Source organism: Macrosteles quadrilineatus, unplaced genomic scaffold, assembly GCF_028750875.1.
Source record: "Macrosteles quadrilineatus isolate MER2022 unplaced genomic scaffold, UCM_ALF_1.0 Scaffold_8__2_contigs__length_117827958, whole genome shotgun sequence".
In the NCBI taxonomy this organism is placed as follows: domain Eukaryota; kingdom Metazoa; phylum Arthropoda; class Insecta; order Hemiptera; family Cicadellidae; genus Macrosteles; species Macrosteles quadrilineatus.
The window spans coordinates 82,955,687-82,980,839 of NW_026542601.1; the positions used below are offsets into that span (position 1 = coordinate 82,955,687).

A 25,153-nucleotide genomic window follows, 5' to 3' on the forward strand; every position below is an offset into this window, starting at 1 on the left:
AAACAGTTTGCCTTTAATTGAAAGTTTTGTGATATTATTTATATAAATTAAGAACAGGACAGGCCCAAGAGTGCTTCCTTGAATTACCCCATAGTTTATGGGTTTTTCGTCACTGGAAATTCCGTTAATCACCACACTTTGCTTTCTGTCGGATAAATAGCTTTGAAACCACTGATGAGCGGTGCCACAAATGCCAATGTTTTCTAGTTTAACTAATAGCTTTGTTCGATCAACAGAATCAAATGCCTTTTTTAAATCTAGGAATACTAGCATACTCCGTCTGTTGTGAGAGATATCATCATTTATGTTTTTACTTACTTCGAATAGAGCGTCAGATATATTTTTTTCTTTTACAAACCGTACTGTTCTTTGCTTAAAATTTCGTTTGTTTCAAGGTAATTAACAAGCTGATCTTTCACAATGCGTTCTAAAATTTTTGAGAAAACACTCAGCATAGATATGGGGCGGAAGTTATTGACGTCTGAAAAATCGTTGGATTTGTAAAGAGGATATACTTTGGCTGTCTTAAAGGGGGTTGGAAAAGTGCCTGATGTTAAACTTAGATTGATCAAATGAGTTAGCGGTAGGAGAAAAATATGTATTTGTTGTTTTAGAAAATCAGCAGATATATTGTCAAAGCCAGGTGCAGACCCTCCCCTAAGTGAGTTAACGTAACGTGTGACGTCATGTTCAGTGACTGTGTGTAGCGTGAGCTGCGAGTCATGTCTGTAGTCAGCGTCGTTCAGTATTGGGGTTCCTCCAGAGTCAATATTATTGGCCAGATTTTGACCAACAAGAGAGAAAAAAGTATTGAAATCACTAGCAATTCGCTTTAATGTTACATCGTTAAAAACATGTGATTGAGGTAAAAACTTCTGTACAGGAAACGCATCTCGAGATTTGACTCTCCCAGACAGCTCATTGATAACACCCCAAAGCACTTTGGGATCTTTATTCCCCTGATTAATTTTTCTTCTGTAATAATCTCTCTTTGCATTTTTTAACGATCGACTTAAATTGCTTCTAACTATGATAAAGCGAATTTTTTAGTAGAGAAACAATATATGATTTAGCCAAAATAATTAGGTGTACCTAAAACTACTTTTATTGCGATAATTTATTAAGGTAAAAGATTTTTAATAACAAGTTAAATAGTAGTTAATCTTTCAAATTTTATTTTGCTGTTATATTTTTATTTTAGTAGAGAACTATTCCAATTATATGAATAACTGTAACACAATAGTCTAAACTAATTATGTATAAAAATCACAAAATAAATTGTATACAGTAGTATAAGCACAAAATCAATTTTATATCAGCATTTTGGTAAGTTGGACAGGTTTAGAGTTTACATAATAATCAAAAAATGTGAATATACTACCTACTATATTTCGATTTGTTTGAAGTAAGTAACACCTTAAAATTTGATTAGTAAATAATATACAGTACTATCATTTCGTAAAATATATGTTTTCGTATAAAATATATGCCGATGTTTACCATAATAAATATAATCATCTGTAAAAATCATTCTATAACACATTTTTAATGATTAACATCATATGAACATTAGCAAACAACCTAATGTACCGAAATCATTAATCTTTAAAACAAACTCTTGATTAATGGTACTTTAAATCACCAACCACTACAAAATCTTGACGTTCGTGATTTAAAAGATAACCATTACCAACTTAATAGAAACAACTTTTTTGAAGACTTAAAAGAAATAAACGGTGGAAGTGGTAGATATGTGTGGTTGGGTATTGTCTAGTGTGATAGATTTTATTCTCTTAGCTACCGTAACAAGTGTTTAAGTCAAATTTTGTCTAGGATAAACTCTTTTTAAACATGTTCAAATACAAATGCAGTATTCTCCAAAGAATTAGCCAATTTCGTTGATTACAAGTATTTCGCAATAGCAGATTCAGCTTAGTGAAAATCTACAGCAGTAAAAGAGGAGTTATTTAAACAATATTCTGGAATAACACTCCAGAGAAAGAGCGCGGAAACATCAAATTAAAAGCGGGAGAAAAGAAGTAGGGTGAATTGAGGATTGTTACAGTATTTTTGTGTGTCATGTAAATGAAAACTTTATTCCTATAGCAAGATGTTTTGTATAGCAACAATATTGCAATATTAACATTGTAACTCAATATGTGTAACCATAAACAAACTACAGTATTTTATTTTGTTATATTGAGTATAACTAGCATTGCATCATACTGCGTTTAACACTATTAATATTTCGGTACTATGGGAAGTAAATAAATAATCGAAAGGCTTTTGGTGAGGGGAATTATTGGGAAATAGAGAGTTTTTCCACGTCTTTGATGCATAGGCCTAGTATCGTTAAAATCATAAACATGAGGCTCTGACCACCTCATTGGTGTTTGGCAAGATTTAAACCCGGTACCACAGATCCTCGTACATTAACCCCAACAAAATCCGTCTAAATATTGGTATAGAGAACACTGACGAAATAGTAAATATCCCTCTTTTTAAGCTTAATACTTTGATGAAAAATGAAAAATTTTGACAAAAAGTCAACCCCTCCCAATCCCTTTTCCAACATAATTTCATGGACTTGTGAATATGGATTTATCTGTCAATACCAATTTGATTAAAATTACTTAGACAAACAATCGCAAAGGTGCGAAAAAACATTCAGTTATGCAGTGTTTTTACAGGTTTTCTATGTAGACAACTTAAAACAAGGTTTCATTACACACAAAGCGAACATTGTGATGATAAACTGTTAATTAATGTAAGTTCCTTGTCCTACAGGCTCAGAAGTTTGTTTACAAGTCGTTGGCCGAGGTGGCGCCGAGTGCTGTAATAAGATCAGCATTCATAAAGGCGTAGAGACCTCGAGCGTCTGAGAATTCCTCCCCGACTTTGTTGTTTGCATTAATAATAAGATGCAATGTTCATATTGCACTTAATAAACTATTCGAATGCTTTCTATGGAAATATAATGTGAATTTTATAAGCGAGAAGGTTATCTAAGTAGCACTTTTAAGTTGGTTTTCGTTGTATAGCTTTTCGTGGAGGGAGATCTCAATAAAAAAGACAATTCTCCTAGTCTACTATCCCTGAACCAATAACTTAAAGTGGACAATAAATCTCCATTACAAAAATCATTTAGCTTGAATCTATTGGTGATTTGTCGGATTTCAGGGTCGCCGGATTTCTACCCCCGGATATTTACCCCCATGAAAAAACGCCTACGTCATTTTGACGTCACGAGGGGGGGGGGCTTATAAATGGTCGAGAAACAGCCCGCGACTGGAAATCTACCCCCGGACATCTACCCCCAGACATCTACCCCCGGACATCTACCCCCGGAAATCTACCCCCAGTGGTCAGCTCTGCCACGTATCGGCCAAAATTCATTGTTGTAATTGATTTTATTAATTGTTTTATGTAAATCAACGTCTCTTCGATTAATCATTACCCTCTAATATCTAGTATTAAGCATGTGATATGTCATTGCCTTGTTTAACATCATCTATCTTCCTAATAAAAATAAGTTGTAACAGCCCTTTTTCACCCGAACTACTTCACTGATATTTATGATTGAGGTCTAATTTTAAATCTTAAGATCCAGCTCAACACAAAATGGTATTTAAAACCATATGTTGATAAAGGGCTTCAAAAGTGTGACCCTTAAGCATTTGATTCATTTCCAGACAGTGATTTAAATGGTTGACAAACTTTCACATACAGTAACAGCTAACGGCGCATGCATGAGCGCGGATCGGAAGTGTTTATCACAAAAGATTGACCAATACGATTTTAATACTATTTAAAGGTTCTTCCAAAAGAAGAGAAACCGGTTAACATTGTAATAATAACTCTTATGACGTACGGTATGGGAAATATTTTATTCATTGAATGATCAACCATATTTTGTAACTAACGCAATAGTCATTATTGCTTTTACACTTATTACTCATCAAAAAAGCTAAAGAGCTAAATGCTCAAAATTTGTATTACTTCAATCTATTTATCGCAGTTATATGAATTAGCATAAGCCTTGAAAGTAACCGTCAGTGTCGACGGGTTTAACCTAATTCTGTTCTGTATGCTACCTTAGGTATTATACTTAAAATGCCTCATTTTAACATTTTACTGGCAGGAAACCTGCTTATTCACTTCCTATATGGTATTCTTATGAATGCATCTTTTGAACACTTATTTATGGACATAAGTTGACAAGTTTTGTTTTAAGGCAGGATTTTCCAATAAGACTTTATACATGCTCTGAATATGCGAATGTGCTGCAATGGGGGTATTTAGGCGTATATATATATATTAAAAGATATTAGGCTATGCTTAAAAAATTGAATGTGGCCATTATTTAGAATTTGAATAATTGTCTTATTTTAGGTATTTAAGAGAAAATACTTTAAATCCTTTCTTAGTACGCATTTAAATCTTAGAAACTATTTTTTTTTACTAAGTGATATGAAAAATTTAATATTATACACCTGACTTTTATTGATCCTCTTTCTCAATTTAACAGTTTACAACTGAGTTTTGGTTTACTAAACAATTATCCTACTAGGCCTACATTGAATAAACCGGAAGTTCACCACAGTTTATTCACTTTATCCTTTAAGAAATGTGTGTAAGAACAATGGTTCAGTACGATGTAACACTTGACCATGTGAAAAGTGCGCAATATTATATTATTATTATTTTCATAACTTTTTCATCTCCTGTTTACAGTTGCAGACGATCATTCATGTTTTCACAACCTGACCTTAAAATTGATCTCATGAGTACTCCTCACATTTCACTTTTAAACTGTTACTGTATAGTGTAAAAGTTGGTCAACCATTGGAAGCACCTTCTAGCAATAAATCAAAGGCTTAGGGGTCAACCTTTTGAAGCCATAATCGAAATATCCTTTTAATTACCATTTTGTGCTGCGCTAGATCTTAAGCTTTTAAAAGACACCTCAATCGTAAAAATCAGTGAAGTAGGTCGGGTTGAAAAGGACTGTTACAACTTATTGAATTATAAATATGGATAATGTTAAAACAGACATCGACATATCGCATGTTTACTAATGGATATAAGAAGGTAAAGCAATTTATAAAATCAATTATACAACACAATGAATATTGGCCGATACGCGGCAGAGCTGACCATGGGGGGTAGATTTCCGGGGGTAGATGTCCGGGGGTAGATGTCTGGGGGTAGATGTCTGGGGGTAGATGTCCGGGGGTAGATTTCCAGTCGCGGGCTGTTTCTCGAACGTGTATAAGCCCCGCCCCTCGTGACGTCAAAATGACGTAGGCGTTTTTTCATGGGGGTAAATATCCAGGGGTAGAAATCCGCTACCCCGAACACTAGACCCAGGGCTGCGTTGTTATCACTAGACCAACTGTGATAATCCGCAACTTCTTTGAAAAAATTAGGCTTTAGATCGTAAAACTTTGAATTTACGTAAAATATTACAATTTAGTTAACTTTATTCATAAAATGGTCGTAAATTTAATTCCAAATGACTATCACTCACTGTTTTTCTATAGATTTTAACAAACAGATATTCCGATCTCATTGTACCTTAAATATTTTGTAATTAGGCATTTAATAAAGAAAATGTTAACTTTACAAACTAAAAGCTATATAAGCGTGGGAATGAATTCTAAAAATTATAGTATTCGGAATATTTTAGGCAAAACCATCCTTACAACAAAGCTAACAATATTTTCACCCTGTGTTTTTTTTTTTTTAAGTTTTTGACGAAAGACATAATGCGACGATGAGCCTAATGCTATCCCAATATGAAATCAATTACAAGGAACTTATATAAATAACACACTAATGATTTATCAACAAACAACTCACGGTGCACCTTTGGTGAAGCGTGAATAATCTAAGTTACCTCTAAAGCATTGAAATATGGAGGGATTATAGCCTAAGTGGGCGTCAGCTGTTACACTCAATCGCTTTTATTTCCACTCCAATTAAAAGCGCAACATTTAAACCCATTCGAGATTAAACCCTTCTGGAAGATTAGTTTATAACTTCTAGTTTAATCGATCAGTAGCTTACTTAGGAAAACAGAGGTAAAGCTTTAGTTTTAATATGAGTCTGTAGATACACCCAATAGATAATTAATAATGTAGACTAATTTAGCGTGTACTAATTTACCCTTGTTTTAGAAATCAACACTTATTAATATTATTTATGCATTAGTTTTTTTTTATTTTTTCCAATATAATATATTTTTACAGAATAAAATATACAGTGTCTTACAAATTCTCACGATCCATTTGAAATTATTTTATCAGAAAGTTTGTGTATAATGTAAAATTTTAAATTTGCTTTCAACTGGCAGCAAGTTCACCACCAGGAAAGACGAATAAGTAGATCGAAGCACGATGATGAATATTTTCGTATAAAATAATCATAATTTTCAGTCTAACTACAACATAGATCCAAAAAGCCGAAATATGTTCTCAGATTTGTTCGTTGAATCAATTATTTTAGGCACAACTAACTTTTGTGACCATCCTGAGCACACGGAAGTATACTAGGTTGCTTTATTAGTCAATTTTTTTTTATTTACCATAAACTGGTGTAACAACTCACCTAGTTTAAGATAAACTATACATTATTTTTTATGTTTGGTTAACGTATAGAACGTTAGTCTGCGTAAAATTAAAAATTAACTTATAAGCAAAAGTACTTACTTTAAGCTAATGCTTGTGTTGGAATTGTTGTACGTTTATGAAAATGTGAAATAACTTAAAGCTTTAACCATCCAATAGTATTGAATATTAGATAGTCAAAGCTTTAAGTTTCACATTTTCATAAACGAAGAACAATATTCAACTGAACTTTCAATGTAGTAAGGTGGGAAGAAGTAAGGTGGGAAGAGCTTAAGAAAGGTAGAGAAGAAAATGATTGTTTAAGAGGTAATTCTCTAAAGGGTAAGGGGGGAAGTATGGTTGAACGCGCAAGGAAGTGCAATCTTTAAACCACTGTGGGAGAAAATAACACTATTGAACAAATATGATCACTGACATTTCTGATTACATGCAATGTATAATAAATGCCAAGTCGAAAATACAACAGAGCTAGTCAGTAGATAAAATTATACTAAAATTATAAAATTATATTATTATATTATAATAAATAGTAACTAATAATAATAGTAATAATAACTATTTAATAGTTCACTGACTTTTATCTACTGTGGCCCTATGGTTGATCACTTTTAAGTTTGAGGTTTTACTTATTTATTTTATTTATTCTTATTTTATTTTTTATTAATTTATTTTGGTAGTAAACAGCCGCTTTGCCACATTTAACCGCTTTGCTCCTATTTACTTTTAAAACCAGAAAAGTGACTTAATTTTAACAATTTTTGCTTAGTACATTCAAACACGACTATCTAGACGTGCATTTAACGTACATTCATGTTTTGGTGTCAGTTCTATAGATGTTAAATTACCTTAATACTTTTAGTATGTTGGGCACGTTGGTTACAAACTAACAACAAAATGTATACAGTACAAGAAATTCATATAAGCTGCTCACTGAAACTACAAAATTACCATTTTAACAGATTATAGATGGATTAAAAGTGAAAATTAGGATACATGACATTGACTAAAGACTGCTCTCAGCGTATTCTAATGATTTTCCTCGAGGAAAGCTCGGTCCCTACGTATTTCACTTTAAATACTGAATGTTTGCTTCGTATCCTCAAACATGACTATCTAGACGTGTATTTAACGTATATTTTTTTAAGGGGTCATTTTTATGGATAGCAATTTACCTTACGAAACATGTAAATAAAACAGCAGATTATTTATAATCCAACATATATTTTTCCTGTAAAATTAAAACCTAATCCTCTTACCAACAGAATAGTGTTTAAACCTATCATCAAATAAAGTAGTTTTATTGTTGTAGGGAATCAACCAAGATTAAAACACACATCGACTCTTTCCCCTGACAAATCTTTACTTAATCTATTGGTAACTCCATAAAACTTGGTCCCTTCCTTTCTTAGTCTGTTTTATTCGACGAAAGAAAGCTGAGTTAGAAGACAGAGTCTAACCATCCGCATTTACAACGGTAATTTCCTTTTACTGTCAGCTAACTAACTTGGAAAGCTAACAGCTGAAACTGCCTCGAGGACTTTACTGCTGTAGATTTATGTTGTTTATTCAACAGAAAAATAAATGTATTTTAATACATACATTTTTGTTCTATTTTAATGCTTCATATTTTAAGTGTTATGTATATCTTGTGAGCTAAAGGAACGTAAGACGGTAAGTAAAAAGAATCCTTTTCCAATATTTTGGGCTAGGAAAAGTACCTCAATTTAGCGTTCACAGTTTTTGTAAAGTGATTTAAATTTAATCTTTTCAGGGTAGGCCTATTTAGGAGCAGAAATTATTATTTCTTTATAGTTTTTCTATGTGCTCAAGAGTTGGTGGTGATTCAAAAGCAGAATTACTGTGTATTCAAGAGGTAGTAACTTTGAGGATTAAAACTTAGATCCATGAGTGAACTTGCACGCAATCTTTGCTCATGAGTATTTAAACTGTCTCATTACCTCTTTTACATTTAAAACTTGGTTGGTCTGAAAAGGTTATGGTTCACGATTATGAAGTAATCTCTGTTTATGATGTAATCGAGGTATGAAATGTGGACCTTCTTGAATCAAAGAAATGCCCCAGCCGCAGCAAACCTGCAGCCTAAGCGAATTTCAACTTGTCTGGTCAAGTTTTACTAAATATTATTCATCAATAAGACGTATTTATTCCCCATTTAAATAACATTAGATTTAACAAGTGTAGGTTTGCTGCTATGGGGAAAGTAAAACGTGTTTTTGACCAAACATTAATAGCAATGGATAAAATAAATACATTTCCCAAATTTGGTCAACATATATCCATAAACAAGTAATTTATAACATTTTCATTTTCTCCATAAGTATTCTTATGGGAATTCTTATAAAGTATTCTTCTAATGGGAATTTTAAAAATACACTTTTTTACTTTCCCAGTAACTAAATAAATTCTTGTAGATGCTAAATATATAGATTTAAATGTTTAAAGGAACGAATTTCTTACAAGCACGTCTCTTAACAACCACAGCATTATTTAGAAGAATAAATCTAATACAGAGTACCCAACCTCTGGCATTACGTAATAAATGAGGTTGTTTATCCCCTATGTCCGTGGGGAGTAATAGTCAAAACATGTAGCCATACGATAACACATCTCTAGCTAATTTAATATATGAACAACCAAATTATTTATCGTCGAATTAATGTGTTTTAGATGATTAATTAAACTATAAATATTTTGCTCAAACAATTTATCTATTTCCAATTGAAAATCTGATAGCAACGATCAAAGTTTAACTTATTTCGGGAATAATAATGAGTTACTGTTGTAAATTCAGACTGTTGTAAACTAAAAACTGCCAAAAGATCATTTTATGACCAAGTAAAAACCTATTTCAGACGTTGTATAAAACCGGCGGTTGGAACTGTAAGAGATGTCATCAAATTAAAATAACGACAAAATAATGCACCTAATGAGGAAGGAAAATAATATAACAACCCACCTGAACATCTCGTTGAATCTCTGCAGGATGTTTCCTCGCAAGATTATAAATTTATTTGAGACAACATTGGAAGGAAGGAACAGCGTCTTTGAGGTTATGAAATATTGAGACCCTACTTCCTCGTTGGAAACACAGGGAACGTTTTACCAAGAGCATATTGTTCACACCACAATTAACGTTTTCATACTCAAGTTTAGTGTAGTAGGCCTAATGCTCGATTTTCTAGTGACGATCACAGAATAAAATGTCTTCATGGTGTCATTTGAAGATAATTTTTTTTCTGCATTGAGTTTTTGCATTTTATATCACATGTTTCCAGCACCGATTTGATTCAAACGTTTTGATCAGATCAGACCAAACAAGTTTTACAGTTTTCTTTCAATTCTACGAGTCTTTAATCAGTTAGTACGAATATTCTAAATCAACAAAATCCCTACACGCATTGATAACCGCTTTGTTTTATAATACAGAAATTAATAAATCTTTTATTTTTATTACCATAGGGGACGCCACCTGCGCATTTAAACCCAAATATGAGTGAAATATGAGTGTAGAATGGTGTGAGATGATCTGTGTAGCTTTGTTACTGACTGATCAGCTGATTCATTAGTCAGGACAATTGAAAGCCCAATGATCAAGGACAGCTGGGTCCAGTTTTTAATCATCAAAAAGCTTCTGACTTTACTCAGCATTGAACCGGCACCCTTTTGATTACCATGCGACAATATAACCACTGAACACTGATGAATTCTAATGGTAATACAGAAAACAATTGTTGAATTCTTTGATTAACATGTGATTTTAGGCCTACTTCTGATTGAAATCGTTTTAATTCACCCTGGTTTACCTTTGATTGAGAGTTGAAAAATAGTTCAATGCAAAGAGTAAATTGAATTTAGAATGCGTTTCAAATAAGCAAATATAAATGGCACGAAAAAGAATTACTATACACCGATGTGTAACATTATAATAAATTTGTCATAAAATTTACAACGTTTTATAACAAAAAATCTACATATTTTCATACTTCGTATACAGTTTAGATTATTGATACTTTCCTAACGTGAAATGTGGGGCTACAGCGGATGATCCTAAACTATTTGCAACCAATGCTCCGGCATTGGTTGCAAATAGTTTAGGATTTTCCTAGACATTTTTTTTACCATATTATTATCCGTTATTGATGTGGATTTTCCTTCTTTGTATTCTGCAATCCATTATTGAACCCCAATCGTTCTCCTTTCCTTACTGTAGATTGAGCAAGTAACTGGACAACACAGGATAACGAATTAGTTCCAGTAGATATTGTTTTAAATAGATTTGAAATTAAGCTTTACCGAAAACACAAATTGATCGTATACAAACAAATTATACAACACATTACCTTTTTCGAACACCATTATGTACACATATTAATCTAAGGAGGTACTGTAATTGAAGTTTGGCATTGATATATACTTGTATTGAGGTAGATCCAACAGCCGTATCTGCAGCTGAACTAGCAATTTGCCAGAATCACGACAGTCGCTATCGCAAACCAAGTCAATTGACGTACATTGCCCAATCTATCCTGGCCAATCCATTTTGTAGCCAATCTAGGCCACACTAGATATACAACCAATCCTCAACAAACTCTATTATGCGTATAAGAGGGTAGCGTTATATGGACACTTAATATATGTGTTGTATTATTACATGGAAATAAAGAAGTATTGTTGGAGAAGATTGAGTACAACTTATTCCTAAATATAATTTTCAAACTTTACAGAGTAATCTTATATATTAGAGTGATACAGTCAAATTTGTGCGTTAAAGGTCTTTACCAAAAAAATGAAGCTCAGAGTGTGTAGATTAGCAAAAAAGGATTGGTATGAACGAATTCCCAAAGGGGTTTTTGTATTTATTTAGTTTGTGTTGTGTATTATGTATAAAAATTCAATTCAAAAGACAATTTTCATCCACATCAAATCGTAGTTCCTTCGACATATTGCCATCATTCTTGTACATATAATCAATTCTGAAACCCATTTTAGGCAACAATAAACGTTTGCTCTTCAGATGGAAAAGCCACATAAGATTATAAAAGAGCTGAACTATACAAAACACGTTTTCAAATCACTCAGGATCAGAAGCAAACCAACCTTGACCTTTCAGACACGTTTTTTAACACATTCACCAACACGTTTGGCCATGCATGTTAAAACTTACGTCGACTCATGAGAATATCTAGCGAGAAGTAGAGTTTTATTTTATCGCAGTTCAGTTCCCAGCTGAGAAAGGAGAGTAAACGTAGGTTGCACGAGTTGTGTGGTTTGCCTCTGATTGGATATCGCAATGTTGATTCAATCGTTATTGTATTTCTTTCCAATTACGGATTTAACAATACAGTTTTCTATCGAACAACGTGCATTTGTTAAATATTTCTTACTCTTATACATTAGCCAGTTATGTCGTGTTAAAAATACTACATATAAAACTTTATGTGTCCTTGATGACCTATTGTCAAATTCATCACAAGGTGCAGGGTTAATCATGAAGTATTTTACAGCATGACGTGCTAATCAAGAAGTTTTAACTTGTTTTTAATACTATTGAATATTTGAAATATTTAAAACTAACAATATTTGAAAATTCATCAAATATGTCAAGTCAAATAATCCTCAGAGTGATAAAAGTGTATTAAGGTGATAAAGCCTCCGAAGTATCAGTAAATAATGAATATACCTGTAAATCCTTTAGTTTCGGAACCAAAGTTGCACCACCATCAAACTCTACAATTACACAATGCTGTCAGTTCGTTAAAATACGTAACCGATCACAAATAGTACGGAAACACGAAAAATCAGCTGATAGACACGAACCCAGCGAATGTTGAGTCTAGACTGCAGGTGGTCAGTGTGGACGTGCTGACGGTCAGCGCATTTTGCTATCTTATCACTCCAGTTTGCGTTCTTGTATTTTCCTCACCTCTCTTTCTTTTCAAATCGGTATCAGAAATCAAACTAGATAGAGAGTTTGTAATTTAATATATTTTGTTGTTTTGGTTTAATGACTTTTAAACTCAATTCCATAATGATTTCTTTTTCTAAGAAAATTTTAATTCATCTTAATGTTTGTTTAGTTCTGAGATTGATATTAAATTTTAAATTAAGATGTCAGATATAAAAATGTTTTGCAAAATGTTTGTTAGGATTATTTTTTAGGCAAAGGTTCCTAAAATTTCCAAGATGAAAGTGACGTTTGGGCAATTAAGTAATTTGCTATTCGACGTAATAAATGGGTTTTTGTCTATGTGTGTTCCTTTATGAATTCTTTTATGTTGTAGTTTAGCCTAGTGGTTAGGTAAGGTTTTATTTTTTTTAAAGTTCGATGTGTTAAATTTTATATGTTGGGGCATTTGATTATATAACAATAATCCAGAGTATATGTGTGTATATTGGTGCGTAATAGCACCAAAGAAATTCGAAACACTTCTTATAACCCCGGAATAGTTCGGATCCTTGGGATGTAAATTTAATTTATTTGGCGCTTTGGAATTTACTATAAACAATTTTTTTTCATTTTTATTTTGTCAGGTGTACTAGATTGACGATAAGTTTCTGTTTTCACATGTTTTTAAAGGTAATCTAAAATACGTCCTTAGTTGAATAAACTACTGTATATGTTTTTTCCAATATTAACTTCAATTTTAAAGTGTTCCAAGTTGACTCACCCTCAAAGTCGTTGGCGGTGAATGCTCTTGGCGGAGGTCGGATCACCCCAGGGTCCCGAGGGGCGAACTCCTCGTCGCCCTCCATCAGCCAGGGACTGTAACACAAGGGCATGGGATGTTGGATACACATTCGAGACTTGGAAACACTAATTTTCAACTAAAATGTTCTATAACCTAAGGCCTATAAGAAGAAAAACTACATGATTTTGACGGCCTCTATAGACTTTTCATACACCCTTTCCCATAAGCTTCGGGTTCGTGCGTATAAGAATGCATAGCAAAGCAAGGGGTGAACAGGTGCATGATGAAACAAAACTTGTACAAGTAAAAGTTGTTTAGCGATAAACTTACCTAAACCTAGCAAAAATGTTACGAGTACGCTTAAGATACTTGCTGATTCCGTGGATACTATCTGCACATAATCCTATTTCAGAAAAGAAACGAGAGAATACTCTTTCAATGGATCCTGCAAGACGATTTGCTGTGCTTGTCAACGATATTACCTAATGTTTAATGAAGTATTAATGTTAACAGGCTAAGGTTTGTTTACTGTGACCAGTAAAATAGCCATTCTATTATTTAAAGAGGTTGACAATTTTGGAGTAAACTATTTCAAACTTCTTAGAGTAGGGACGAAAGTAATACAAACTTATAAATGATTTAAGAGTTACGTTTATATTCTAAGTGTAGCATTATTCTTAGTCATAATGCTACGCACTGAAGAACTTCACTAGTATCAGCTATTTATAATGTCTTGACATCAAATGTACAAATTTGCCTACCAAATTTTTCTCTCACTCACCGAATAAAAGTTTTATACCATACTAGAAACAAAACCAATCGTTTGGCATTCATAGGGTTTTATGCAGATTGCTTTTACGTAATTACAAACGTACAATACCTAGTTTTACTTCTGGTTATTCCCAAACAATTTCCATTAGGCTATTTTAAAGTGGACGAGTTTTCAGAGTGCTCTTGTCAGTTATAATTAGGTATTTCCCAAGGGAAAATGTGAATGGCTTCAACTTTATGACATGAACTTTAAGAAACTTGTTTATAAACTGTTTACTTAACACATCCTCTGAAAATACGTCATAACTTGTGGCTTTTATTTCATTTAGTCTTGTTGGATAAGGCTTATTAGTTGCACATATTTTGGTCTACAACTATTACAATTCAAACCACTAGTGAGCGTAGCGAACGAACTTCCACCAGGACGTGATTGAGACATGCGAACGAGATCATCTTGAAAATTAAGAAGTTAAACGGGACAAAGCCCGCGGGTTACAGCTAGTACAATTAAAAAAATAATACAAATATATAATTTGTTACTATAAATAATTATTTTACTGGTTGATTCATTGAAATTAACTTGTGAAACCGCTAGTTGTAAGATCATTCCTTTTTTTTAACATATAAAAACGTTTCCTTAAATTTTAGTACCACCATAATGTTAGGAAATTATTCGAAGGAATGAGATCCCATATCGTGTATAAAGAAATAGCTTTTCAACTAAATTATCCAATGTTTCATTTCTAACCCTGTATTTCTATCTGTAAACAATCTTGTATCATATATTACTTTGTTAAGTTATAAAGAATTGGTTTAAGAAGAAAGCATTCCAAACAAGGATAAAACAAATGAGATTGTAACTAATTGAGTCTAGAGGCAGCCTTTAAAGCTAACATATGGCCCTTTGAGATTTAAAGGGGAGAAAACAGCCCTAGCTGATGTAGTCAGTGTATGGTCATTAACTCTGGACTGTTCAACTTGGTAACACACTGCCAAATCTTTACTGTAGTTAAATAGTTTTAAGCTTCGTTTTTTTTATTTTACTCTTTTTGCTTAGTTACATCATGGATCAATTGCTTCATTTATTACTTAATTGCTTCATTTATAGTTACATAAAATGACGATTTGTGTTAGAAGTACCATTTAATGCTAAAAATACCACCTTAGGAGTGATTTTAATTTTGAGAGTAAGAGTATGAAAAATAAGGATAGGGTGGTTTTTAAATTAAATTTCATAGAATCATCATCAATCAATACATTATACTTATATTAGAATCTACATAGAATTTTTGTTAGCTAAAGATGCAGAACATTGGGTGCCTAGATTAATTGTTTAATATAATTCTGTTAAAAATATTATTATTGGTATTTCCATAGTTATTTATTTGAACTCCATTTCACTGACAGTGAAAATTTGGTGTTGCATTATATATAAGCCCTCAATACGTATTCAAATAATGTTACTATGACTTACTGAAATTAAACAAATTTATTTGTAATTTTGTTTCTTATGACATAATTGAAATATAAAATTGAATTTAAGGTGTATATACTCGTACAATTAGGGTTTGTTTGTCCAATTAGTGTATTAAAAAATCAATATGCTCAACTATCAACCCGACCTTCTAGTTTGAATTCTAACTAAACAATTATTCTTAATTTTTCCTTAACACATTTTTTTACAACATAGATGCTTAAAAGTTTTAAAATTAAACCCAAACGCAATTAATTGCATTTCTACTTAATTATTAACTTTCTGCCAAATTAATTATTTTTTAACAACAATATACAAACGTATTCCATTCCAGCTTATGTAGTTAGTTAACAAACGGCCTCAGATGCATATAACATATCTTGTTTATATCTTGTTAGAATTGCCCTGCAGTTAGCACGTGCTCCCAGAAACTATGAAACTAATATTAAGTCCAAGTTTGCAATGCATGCAGATGGCGTTACAAACTTGAGTAGTTCTGCCCACACAGTTTTGAGTTTGAAGTTACGAGTAGCGGAACAATCGTAACGTAGGTACTACAACAACACTAACGCCTCTATGTTAACTCAGTACATTAGAGTTGTGAGGTTGAAATTACATCTGTTATTTTAACCCTCAATTAACCAAATAAAACAATCTAATCAAACACAAAAACTCGTCTTCTAGTTATATAACCAAATAGTAAAGCACAAATCATAAAAATGAAATAATTGAAGTAAAATTTTATCGACATTAGCGATCAGTGTCACCGGACATGAACTAGACACAAAATACCCCCGCCGCAGCAAACCTGCCGTCTAAGCGAATTTCCATTTGGCTGAATTGATTTTCAATTGGTCTATTTAAATAACATTAGGTTTAACGAGTACCTAGGTTTGCTACTACAAGGAAACTAATAAATAGTGTGTTTTAAGTAAAATAATTATTGCTTAGTATAAAATGAATATATTTGCCAAGTTTGATCAAAAGATATCCATAAACAAGCAAACTACAACATTTTACAATATTCTCCATAAGGATAACATGGGAATTTTAAATTTAATTTTTTTTTGTTTTCTCCGTAACCAATAACCGTACAAAAACACTTTGATATACTGAATTGTTTGTTTTTTTAAGCTCTTTAAGAAGGTTTAGAGAAAAATTGGAAAATTTTGTGTTTTGAGGGTCAAAAGTGAGAAAAACCAATTTTTACCCCATAAAACCCCCCATAAAATCCTGTTCCCATGGTCCGATCATGCTGGATCGCGAACTCATTCAAGTTTATCCCGCCTTACACCTTCAAACCAAATTTCATCAAAATCGGATAAAAATTACTCAAGTTATCGTGTTCACGGACACATATATATATAAATCTATATATATACATATATAAAAATTTGAACGAATGGTGTTTTTGGCCTCTGGGGACATCAAAATTAAAAAGTAAATCGGTCCCGGGCCTAAGTCTTACCATGAGACCTACGGTAATAGCTACTTCCCTATAGGGAAATTCGCTAAAAAGCTTCAAAATTAACAATGGGATGAGAAGTCTACTTGTGTTGGTTAGTCTATGGTTACGAGTTGAAAGTTACAACTGTAGCAAAACAACAACCATAAGTTGTTACAGCTGCTACAACATAAAAACTTCTCTTTATATCAGCTGTTAATCAAACAATGGCAAACAATAAACAACAAAACATGAGTATTAAACAAATAGCTATGGGAATTGAACAGCTGGCTGAATAATGAATTGATTAAACTGTTAAATTTATTAGAAAACTAGCAAAATATAGGGATTGTGTGAATTAATGATTAGGAATGGAACTTTATTTTATACAATTAAAAGTGACATAAAAAGCCTATTGTTATAAACTAATAATAAACTAATAATATCATTTTTAAAATGCAATTTTACCTATGAGTAACAATTACCTATGAGTACTCGTACAATTACGGATTCAAAACTTATTCTCTGTATGAAACATTCATTCACTCTCCGCAATACTAATGATTATTGTCTATATGATTATATTCTATTATCTCTGTTTGTATATTCTTTATAATCAATTTTAATATCATTATTATTTTTTTACGCGCCAACAAATTAATATCACCTTCTATTGGCTGTGAATTCCATAAAAATTTGTGAAACTCACATAGATCTTTATTAGGCATAATTTAGAGTACGTTTTTTTATAGAGATTTTTTTTAGAGTATGTAGTGTATGTTTTTCATCCTAATAAAACCGTATACAGTTTTTGAGAAAAATAATGATATTTTCATTTCAGCTTTCCGGAGCCAACAATTGAATATGTTGTTTTATAAGATCAAACAATAAAATAAAACTTAAATTGAATTCGCTAGATTGAGAGAAGCGAAAAGACAGGAACACACATTAATCTCTTAAACCAAAGCTCTCAAAGCTGTCGATATAGGCGTAGTTTCCCTTATACTCACTTGATTTTCCTGGAATCATTTAACATGAACTCGTATTTTCTTATATGATTAATTATTTGATTACATATTTGTAATTTTGTTAATAATAATTTGTAATTTCTTTTTATAATTTAATCATGAAAACTGAAAAAGAAACGTTATACTAAATAAATGTAAACAAACTGTGATCAAACTATTATTACTGGGGTTTTCGAAACAATAGAGATGGGTACGAATTTTCCTTGAGCTCAGAGAGAAGGCCAAACTTAAATCCCCCATTGATTGCTTCTCAATCCAAAGTTCTTGATCAACGTTGATCAACAAATACCGATAAAGATTTCAATTTCCATTGCCTTACATTGTAGTGTCAATTATTTTGACGTACTAATACACTTTGTAATTGAAAAAAGTATATACCTGTACACGTTTTTAACATTGCGCAACTGGGTATTGTGAATTGAAACACAGTTAAATTTACAAGGATTGTAAGAAATGTTTCATATTAATGATTAAAGCAAATATATCATATACCATAGTATAATGTTGTCTACTAGGTATTAATGTTAATTCTTGCAAATAAGTTAATAACATTAAGTTTAGTTCGCTTATGTTATTTATAAAATTCATTCTACATGTGTAAGATAAGTGTATAAACTTAAAATAATGTTTTGAAATTTGTTAGTACATTTACTACTTCACCAGATTAATTATATTCTAAGACAAATAATATAATCGTTTAAAGAGTGTCATTCAAACGAGTTAAAATGTCTATAGTTTATTTCTGTATCAATTATTTTATTCAAACAATGTTGTATTTTTATATAGTTCGATCAATGTGTTAACTAAACAACAACAAATGTTTATTTGGAGTTAAGCATTTTCTGTTAACTCTTTGCTTCTATAAGCATTTTGTGTTTACTCTTTGCTTCTAACATTTTTCAGTAATACTTTAAATTTTTTTATTTAAAAAAAATGTTACCAAACTTTCCATAAACTTTTTTTCAACAAGTTGTTTGTCAACCATTTAACATGTAATATGATAAGCTATGCATCAAGGTCTGACATTTCAACATGAAGCAATGTCAAAATGTTAACTGGATACTCAAGTATTGATTTCTGTGGTGTGTCTCCGGTTACGATGACAAGTTCAACTTAAGCAATCATATGATTACGCTTGTAACAATCACGTGGCGAGCTACTTGTTCATGTTTTTTTTTTATAAGAAGTTAGTACAATTTTAGAAGAAACGAGAAGCAATACACTGCAAAAATTAGCATATGTTATAGCTCCTTACAAATAAATGCTGTGAAAACACGAAATATAAAAGGCCTTCGATATATAAAACACACCGAGTTTTAACTTAAAACTGATTTTAAGTGCTCATTTAAAAAAAAAATGGGGGAAGCAATTGTTTTTTGTGATAAAAGGTCATTCTACTTAATTCGTCCAATTAAAACGATTTAAGTCGTCAAATCGTGTTATATATGCTCTTTGAACTTTGGAATTGATTTTTTCGGCATATTTTCCCAATTCAAATATTATAACTTCAAATGTAACTTCCGTTATGGAGTAGGTTTATGATTCTCTTTAAAGAGCGACTGTATGTAATAATGCTAACTAGAGGTCGTCCAGTGGTCGAAAAATCGACCAAAAATATTTAAATGAAATGAAAAAAAATAAATTAAATGAAAAATTATTTATTTATTCAGGCAAAGTTAGGGCCACATGGTCGTTTCTTACACTATGTAATGTACATTATTAAGCCCACACTGTAAATAAAACATGTGATAGGAATTTGTTTTGATTTTCTGTTTATATTTTGTTGTTATTTCGTCACCATCATGGCAACCCATAACTCCCATGTTATCTTTTTTAAGTTTTCAAATTCATTTTTTGTGCTTATTTTTCAGCCAATATTAATTTATAAAGGTATTCTGCACATCTACAGGAAAATATCTTTCCAACAGTATGCGTAGATTTTCCCTGCGATGCACACGAGCTGAGAAAAAAGGTTTTAAAGAAACATGCTTGCCTATTAATATATAGATAGATCGCTCAGGGACAGCTGGTTTTAGTCAGTAACAAATCCACACGAATTATCTCAACCATTATACATTCACCTTAATATTCGCATTAAGCTTAAATTTTGCGCCAAAGTGAGCATATAAAAATAGAATGAAATATTAATACATTAGAAAAATCACATTTAAAATCATACAAGAAAGACCAAAGTATTTAGACTGAGCGTCTGTCCCCATGAGCTAAGTGTTGCAATTCGTGGCATCAAAACAATTTTGCATTTAGCCAACGAGCCAAAATCTATCGGTAACTTTATATCGCTACAACATTCCTGGTCCATTTATCAACTAAGCGGTTGTACAAAAATGTTATTAATAACAGTGACTGACAGGTAGCGGGCGCGAGGCTTCAAGTGATATATGAAGCTTGTTTATAACTTTCAACTAAAAACATGTTATTTATATATTTTAAATTAATGTTTACGTAAAATTTGTTAGTATAAATATTTTGGAAAATGGCTATTTTGTTGATTGTTATAATTTACAACAATATGCTGAAATAATCAATGGCAAAACCCATTTTAAAACGTTTCTATTAGCTCGCTTTCTTGTCCGGTACAAATTTTGCAATCAATTTTATACTAACTTCCCGATGAGCTAGAGAATTGAAACTTGAAAAATAGCTCACAAATGGAAGACAATGCAATATTATATCATTTAATTTTCATATTTCCCTTGGGCTACGCAATTTTTTTTGTATAATTTGGGTAAATAACAACTCGATATTAAATTGACTTAAACCTTGCCTGTGGTCCATTAATGAAGAAAATATACGTCTTTTATTAGGTGTAGATGTTTTTCTGTGTTGAAAACTCTCCCAGCTGAAATCCATACAAATATTCATCTATCTGTATACTTTGTACAATAATGGGTTTCATAAAGAACGGTTGGAAAAATCCAAAGATAAAAATTTTTATGTAAAAAATACTAACTCATTTGCTTAACAAAGTGATTTTGGATTTTAGGAAACATTATGTTTTAATTTCTCTTTATTTTTACCTATAACGCTGTTTCCCGGAGTTTGGCTGTTTACTTGCTGGATACCCTGTCATTGCTATGATTGGACCACTTTGTCATGTAAAATGCAGCGAGTTTAGCAAGATAGCCAGGTAATGGTAATGCTTCTCCAGGGTTTCTCAAGCGAGCGACTTCATTGTTGCTGGGTAATTCTGGGCCGAGGCAGGTGAATTTGGGTAATGGGGTAAACCAGAACATTAAATACTCCATTCAGGATTCCCTCCTACTCTGAACGCTTAACTACCTAAACTCGTCAGCTTTAGCTTATTTGCAAAATAAGCTGACATTCCTAAGTAATAAGGGATACTACTGTAACATGATTGTTTAATTTGGTAACAAACATTTGCATAACTACAACCTTAAACAATCTATAACATTAGTAAAATGTGGAGGCTGTAATTAAAAGATAACGCGTAAACTACAGAACCGATTGCTTACAAAAATATAGCTAACACACCGAGGATTTGTTCATGTTACAATTCACATTTCGATATTGACCACAGACTCTGCCCCGTGGGCTTTCAAAGCTATAAGCTAAAGGGATTTAAGAGTAAATATTGATTGGTTTCCATGGCACCAACGAAAAACTCACAATATTTAGGTTTGCGTTGACATTTAAATGTAAACAAGCAGAACCGTCAAATACACTCTTTATTTCACGATCCCACACCACTGATCAAAAAAATATTAAATTTTTTATTTTGTACAACTATGTGGTAGGTTTATTTATTCCAAGGATGGGTAATTGATTTGGGAAACTAAAAAAGATTTCAGAACCATTGCTGTATCAACTTAGGTTTTGATCCTAAGTATTTAGGTTACGCTTATGGGAAAATATTCAGAAAATTACAATGCTTACAAGTATTGAAGTAGTTATATACTTTTTTGTTTACAAATGCACAAACAACTTCAAAATACACGTTTTAAGGTAAATACTATTTCCCTTAAACGAAATAATATTGATTTAGAAGTAGCCTTGCACTGACCAACTATTTTGGAATGCAATAATTTGAACACTCAATTCTATCTAACTTTCTAAGAACTTCTTTCGGAAATGTTAACAAATACTAATGATAACAGGGAAAACAAATTCCAAACCAAACATCGGATCACATGATACTTGGTTCAGGTATAAACCTGAAGTTACTACAATAAATATTTGTATATTTTTTTACATTTCACTAACAAAATCCATCAACCTATTCAAATGATTCCCAAGCTGCAAATGCGCCCGATATTCTCAGTAGCCTCTGTTTGGAAGAAGTGAGACAGATGACCTTCCATGGGAAAAGTGAGGCTGTAACTCACTTTAACACCCTTCATATGTTGTAAGTTTCCTTCCAGTTTTGTATAGTACGAGTTTCTTGAATGAATACAAAAGAATTGGAAGTATTTAATATTTTTGCAGATAAAAACCTTTAAATTTGAAACGTTAAAATGAATATGTTAAAAAATATTGGTTTTCCTTTACCGAGTCGGTTTGGCTCTTCTACTCGACCGATTTTCATAATTTTTGTCTTAAATGAAAGGTATGCACGCACAGATTTGCCATCAAGCATCGGCATTCTATTTCGAGCTATACACAAAAGCAACTTCTTCCCTGTACATTTCTTATGGCAGATAAATTTTGATTTTCTTTTCAAATTCGTTTGTCTCTTTTACTCGACTGATCTTCATAATTTTGGTCTTAAATTAAAGGTATGCAAGCACAAATTTTCCATCAATCATCATTATTCATTTATCTACTGTGTTACTTGTCCAAAAAACATAAATTAGATTTTTTCAAATTCTTACTTCAATTAAAGATGTATTTCACTAGTTTTAATTGTTTGGTTAAAGGGCCTGTGAAATACCAGCTATCATTTGAGCTATTGATTAATTAATATCGGATGTACCTGAAGCACGCTGCTGAATCACGAATCAATTATAATGATTTTAGGACTTATCTGCAGTCAATGATACGTAACTCACATTTTTATTTGAGTTTTTCTATATTCGTCTTAAAATAGGGGTAAATGATATTACTTCATGTATGCTAGTAAGATTGGGGGAGCGAGCTGGTCTAGTGGATAGAGCTCGGGACTTCGTTTCCAGAGGTCCCGGGTTCTAATTCCTCCAAATCATCAATGGATTTTATCCATATGATAATGCCGCAACCCCTAGGTCTAGCCTGAAGTAATTTGAAAAACGATTCCGGGCTCGTGCCTGGCGTCCTAGGAAAAAAGTATGTTATTTAAGTTTAAAAGGGTTACAGTACTGTCCCCATCAATAGAAGAGCAAGCCAACCTCTTGAAGATATTACATTTATAACGAGTGACGTATCTGATCCTACAAAGATGCTTTATTAGATTTTGACTTCATATAACTCGTTTTGGCCTTACCTTTGACGTCGCATTGCCATTTTCGTGCATTAACTAATATGTTTTACTGTGAAACACAGACTATCAAAAATTTATCACGGTGGTAAACCTGGACAAAAAGTCTCGATCTCAATTTTAAAAATGTATTCTTATTTTAATTCGGTTGTAAAATATACTGTCGAGCAATATGTCGCACTCAAAGATCTTTTTATTAATCCGTTCAGTAAGATTACTTTGTGAAAACGAATATTGCATCAACTTAACTAATTTATTAGTTACTTGTAGGGCAATCAAATGTATTAATCAACAAATGATGATAAAATGTACATATATTGTAAACTATAAATTACTTATTCTTGATTTTCCTGCCATATTTAAATTTTTTTGTCCTAGGACGCTAGGCACGTGCCCGGAATTGTTTTTCACATTACTTCAGGCTAGACCTAGTGGTTGCGGCATTATCACATGGATAAAATCCATTATTAATTTGGCGGGATTTGAACCCGGGACCTCTGTAACCGAAGTCCCGCGCCTTAACCACGAGAGACCAACTCGCTCCCCAGATTTTCCTGCCATTGGGATTGGTAGCATACTAAAAAAAAGTTATAAAACATATTGAATTTAACTATTAAAATCAGTTTTGTACTAAAGTACTTCAGAACAATTTACAAGTTTGTTCACTAATATAATATTACTGAAAAAGAAACACCGAAGTATTAATTCTTTTCAGATACTTAAGCCAGCTTATTTTGTGGAACTGACGCAAAATGTTTGATAAAATCCTCTTATATTCTCAATATAACCCCGTGTTTCTAAGCAACGTCAAAATAATAGGATAAACTTCGCTGGAAAATATCGTTCAGGATAATTGCACACGTGGAAAACTCCATTTTTTTTATTCAATTCTATCACCTTTGACAGTCATAATACATTTCGAACGTAAATAAGTTTCAAACACCTTGCTAATAACAATATCAAACATCAAACACATACAATATCTAACTAACAACAAATATCTGATCTCGGATTCCAAAGTACACAAACATCTTCATTACCTATTTGTACGAAAATGTAGAAGAAATAATTCTTCAATATGACTAAATTGTGACCTTTTATCGTCCATTTGACATTTTATTTTGTTTTCAACGAACCTGAATCCTTTGTATTATTTATAGTGGTGGTCTTTGCTTGTAAAATATTATAGTCAGACGTTCGTTATTTATATAAAAATTATTCAGTATATTTACAGTACCGCAGTATCAATACGCAGATAAAAATGTTTACCTTTATTTATTGTTTTGAGTAATTAATATAGCGAAAGTCTGCATTTCTTTTAACTTCTAATTTTTTAGTAGTCAAAGTAAAATAATATTTACCTTATATTTTTAAATGAGATGTCCTGGTATCCACACTCACATGAATCGTAGTCGGTTTTGAATAATATGCATACTAGTATTATTTTTAACTAATCACCAAATAGGCAATCCGTGTAAAACGTACTACATTAACAATTATTTGTTCATTAAAATATTTACGAGAGATATTTATACTATTTTCATTGACAAATACTATAATTCAAATACGAATTCAAACTTTTAGAGGAAAATCCGATTTCTGTCGTAATAAACATAAATCTGTTGGAAACCTAATAAAAAAATTAAACAATGATTTACATTATGTT

General features: G+C 32.0%; 1 protein-coding gene across 6 annotated transcripts in view; it reads right to left on the reverse strand.

Annotated features, from left to right (window-relative positions):
- Positions 1-25,153, reverse strand: part of LOC129001267 (sodium bicarbonate cotransporter 3-like) — a 122,346-nt gene that overhangs the window by 66,748 nt on the left and 30,445 nt on the right. For all 6 annotated transcript variants that reach the window (XM_054428505.1, XM_054428507.1, XM_054428504.1 and 3 more), the window contains exon 3: positions 13,319-13,413. In XM_054428505.1, the coding sequence (XP_054284480.1) occupies positions 13,319-13,413 (95 nt within the window). The remainder of the gene's footprint in view (positions 1-13,318; positions 13,414-25,153) is intronic.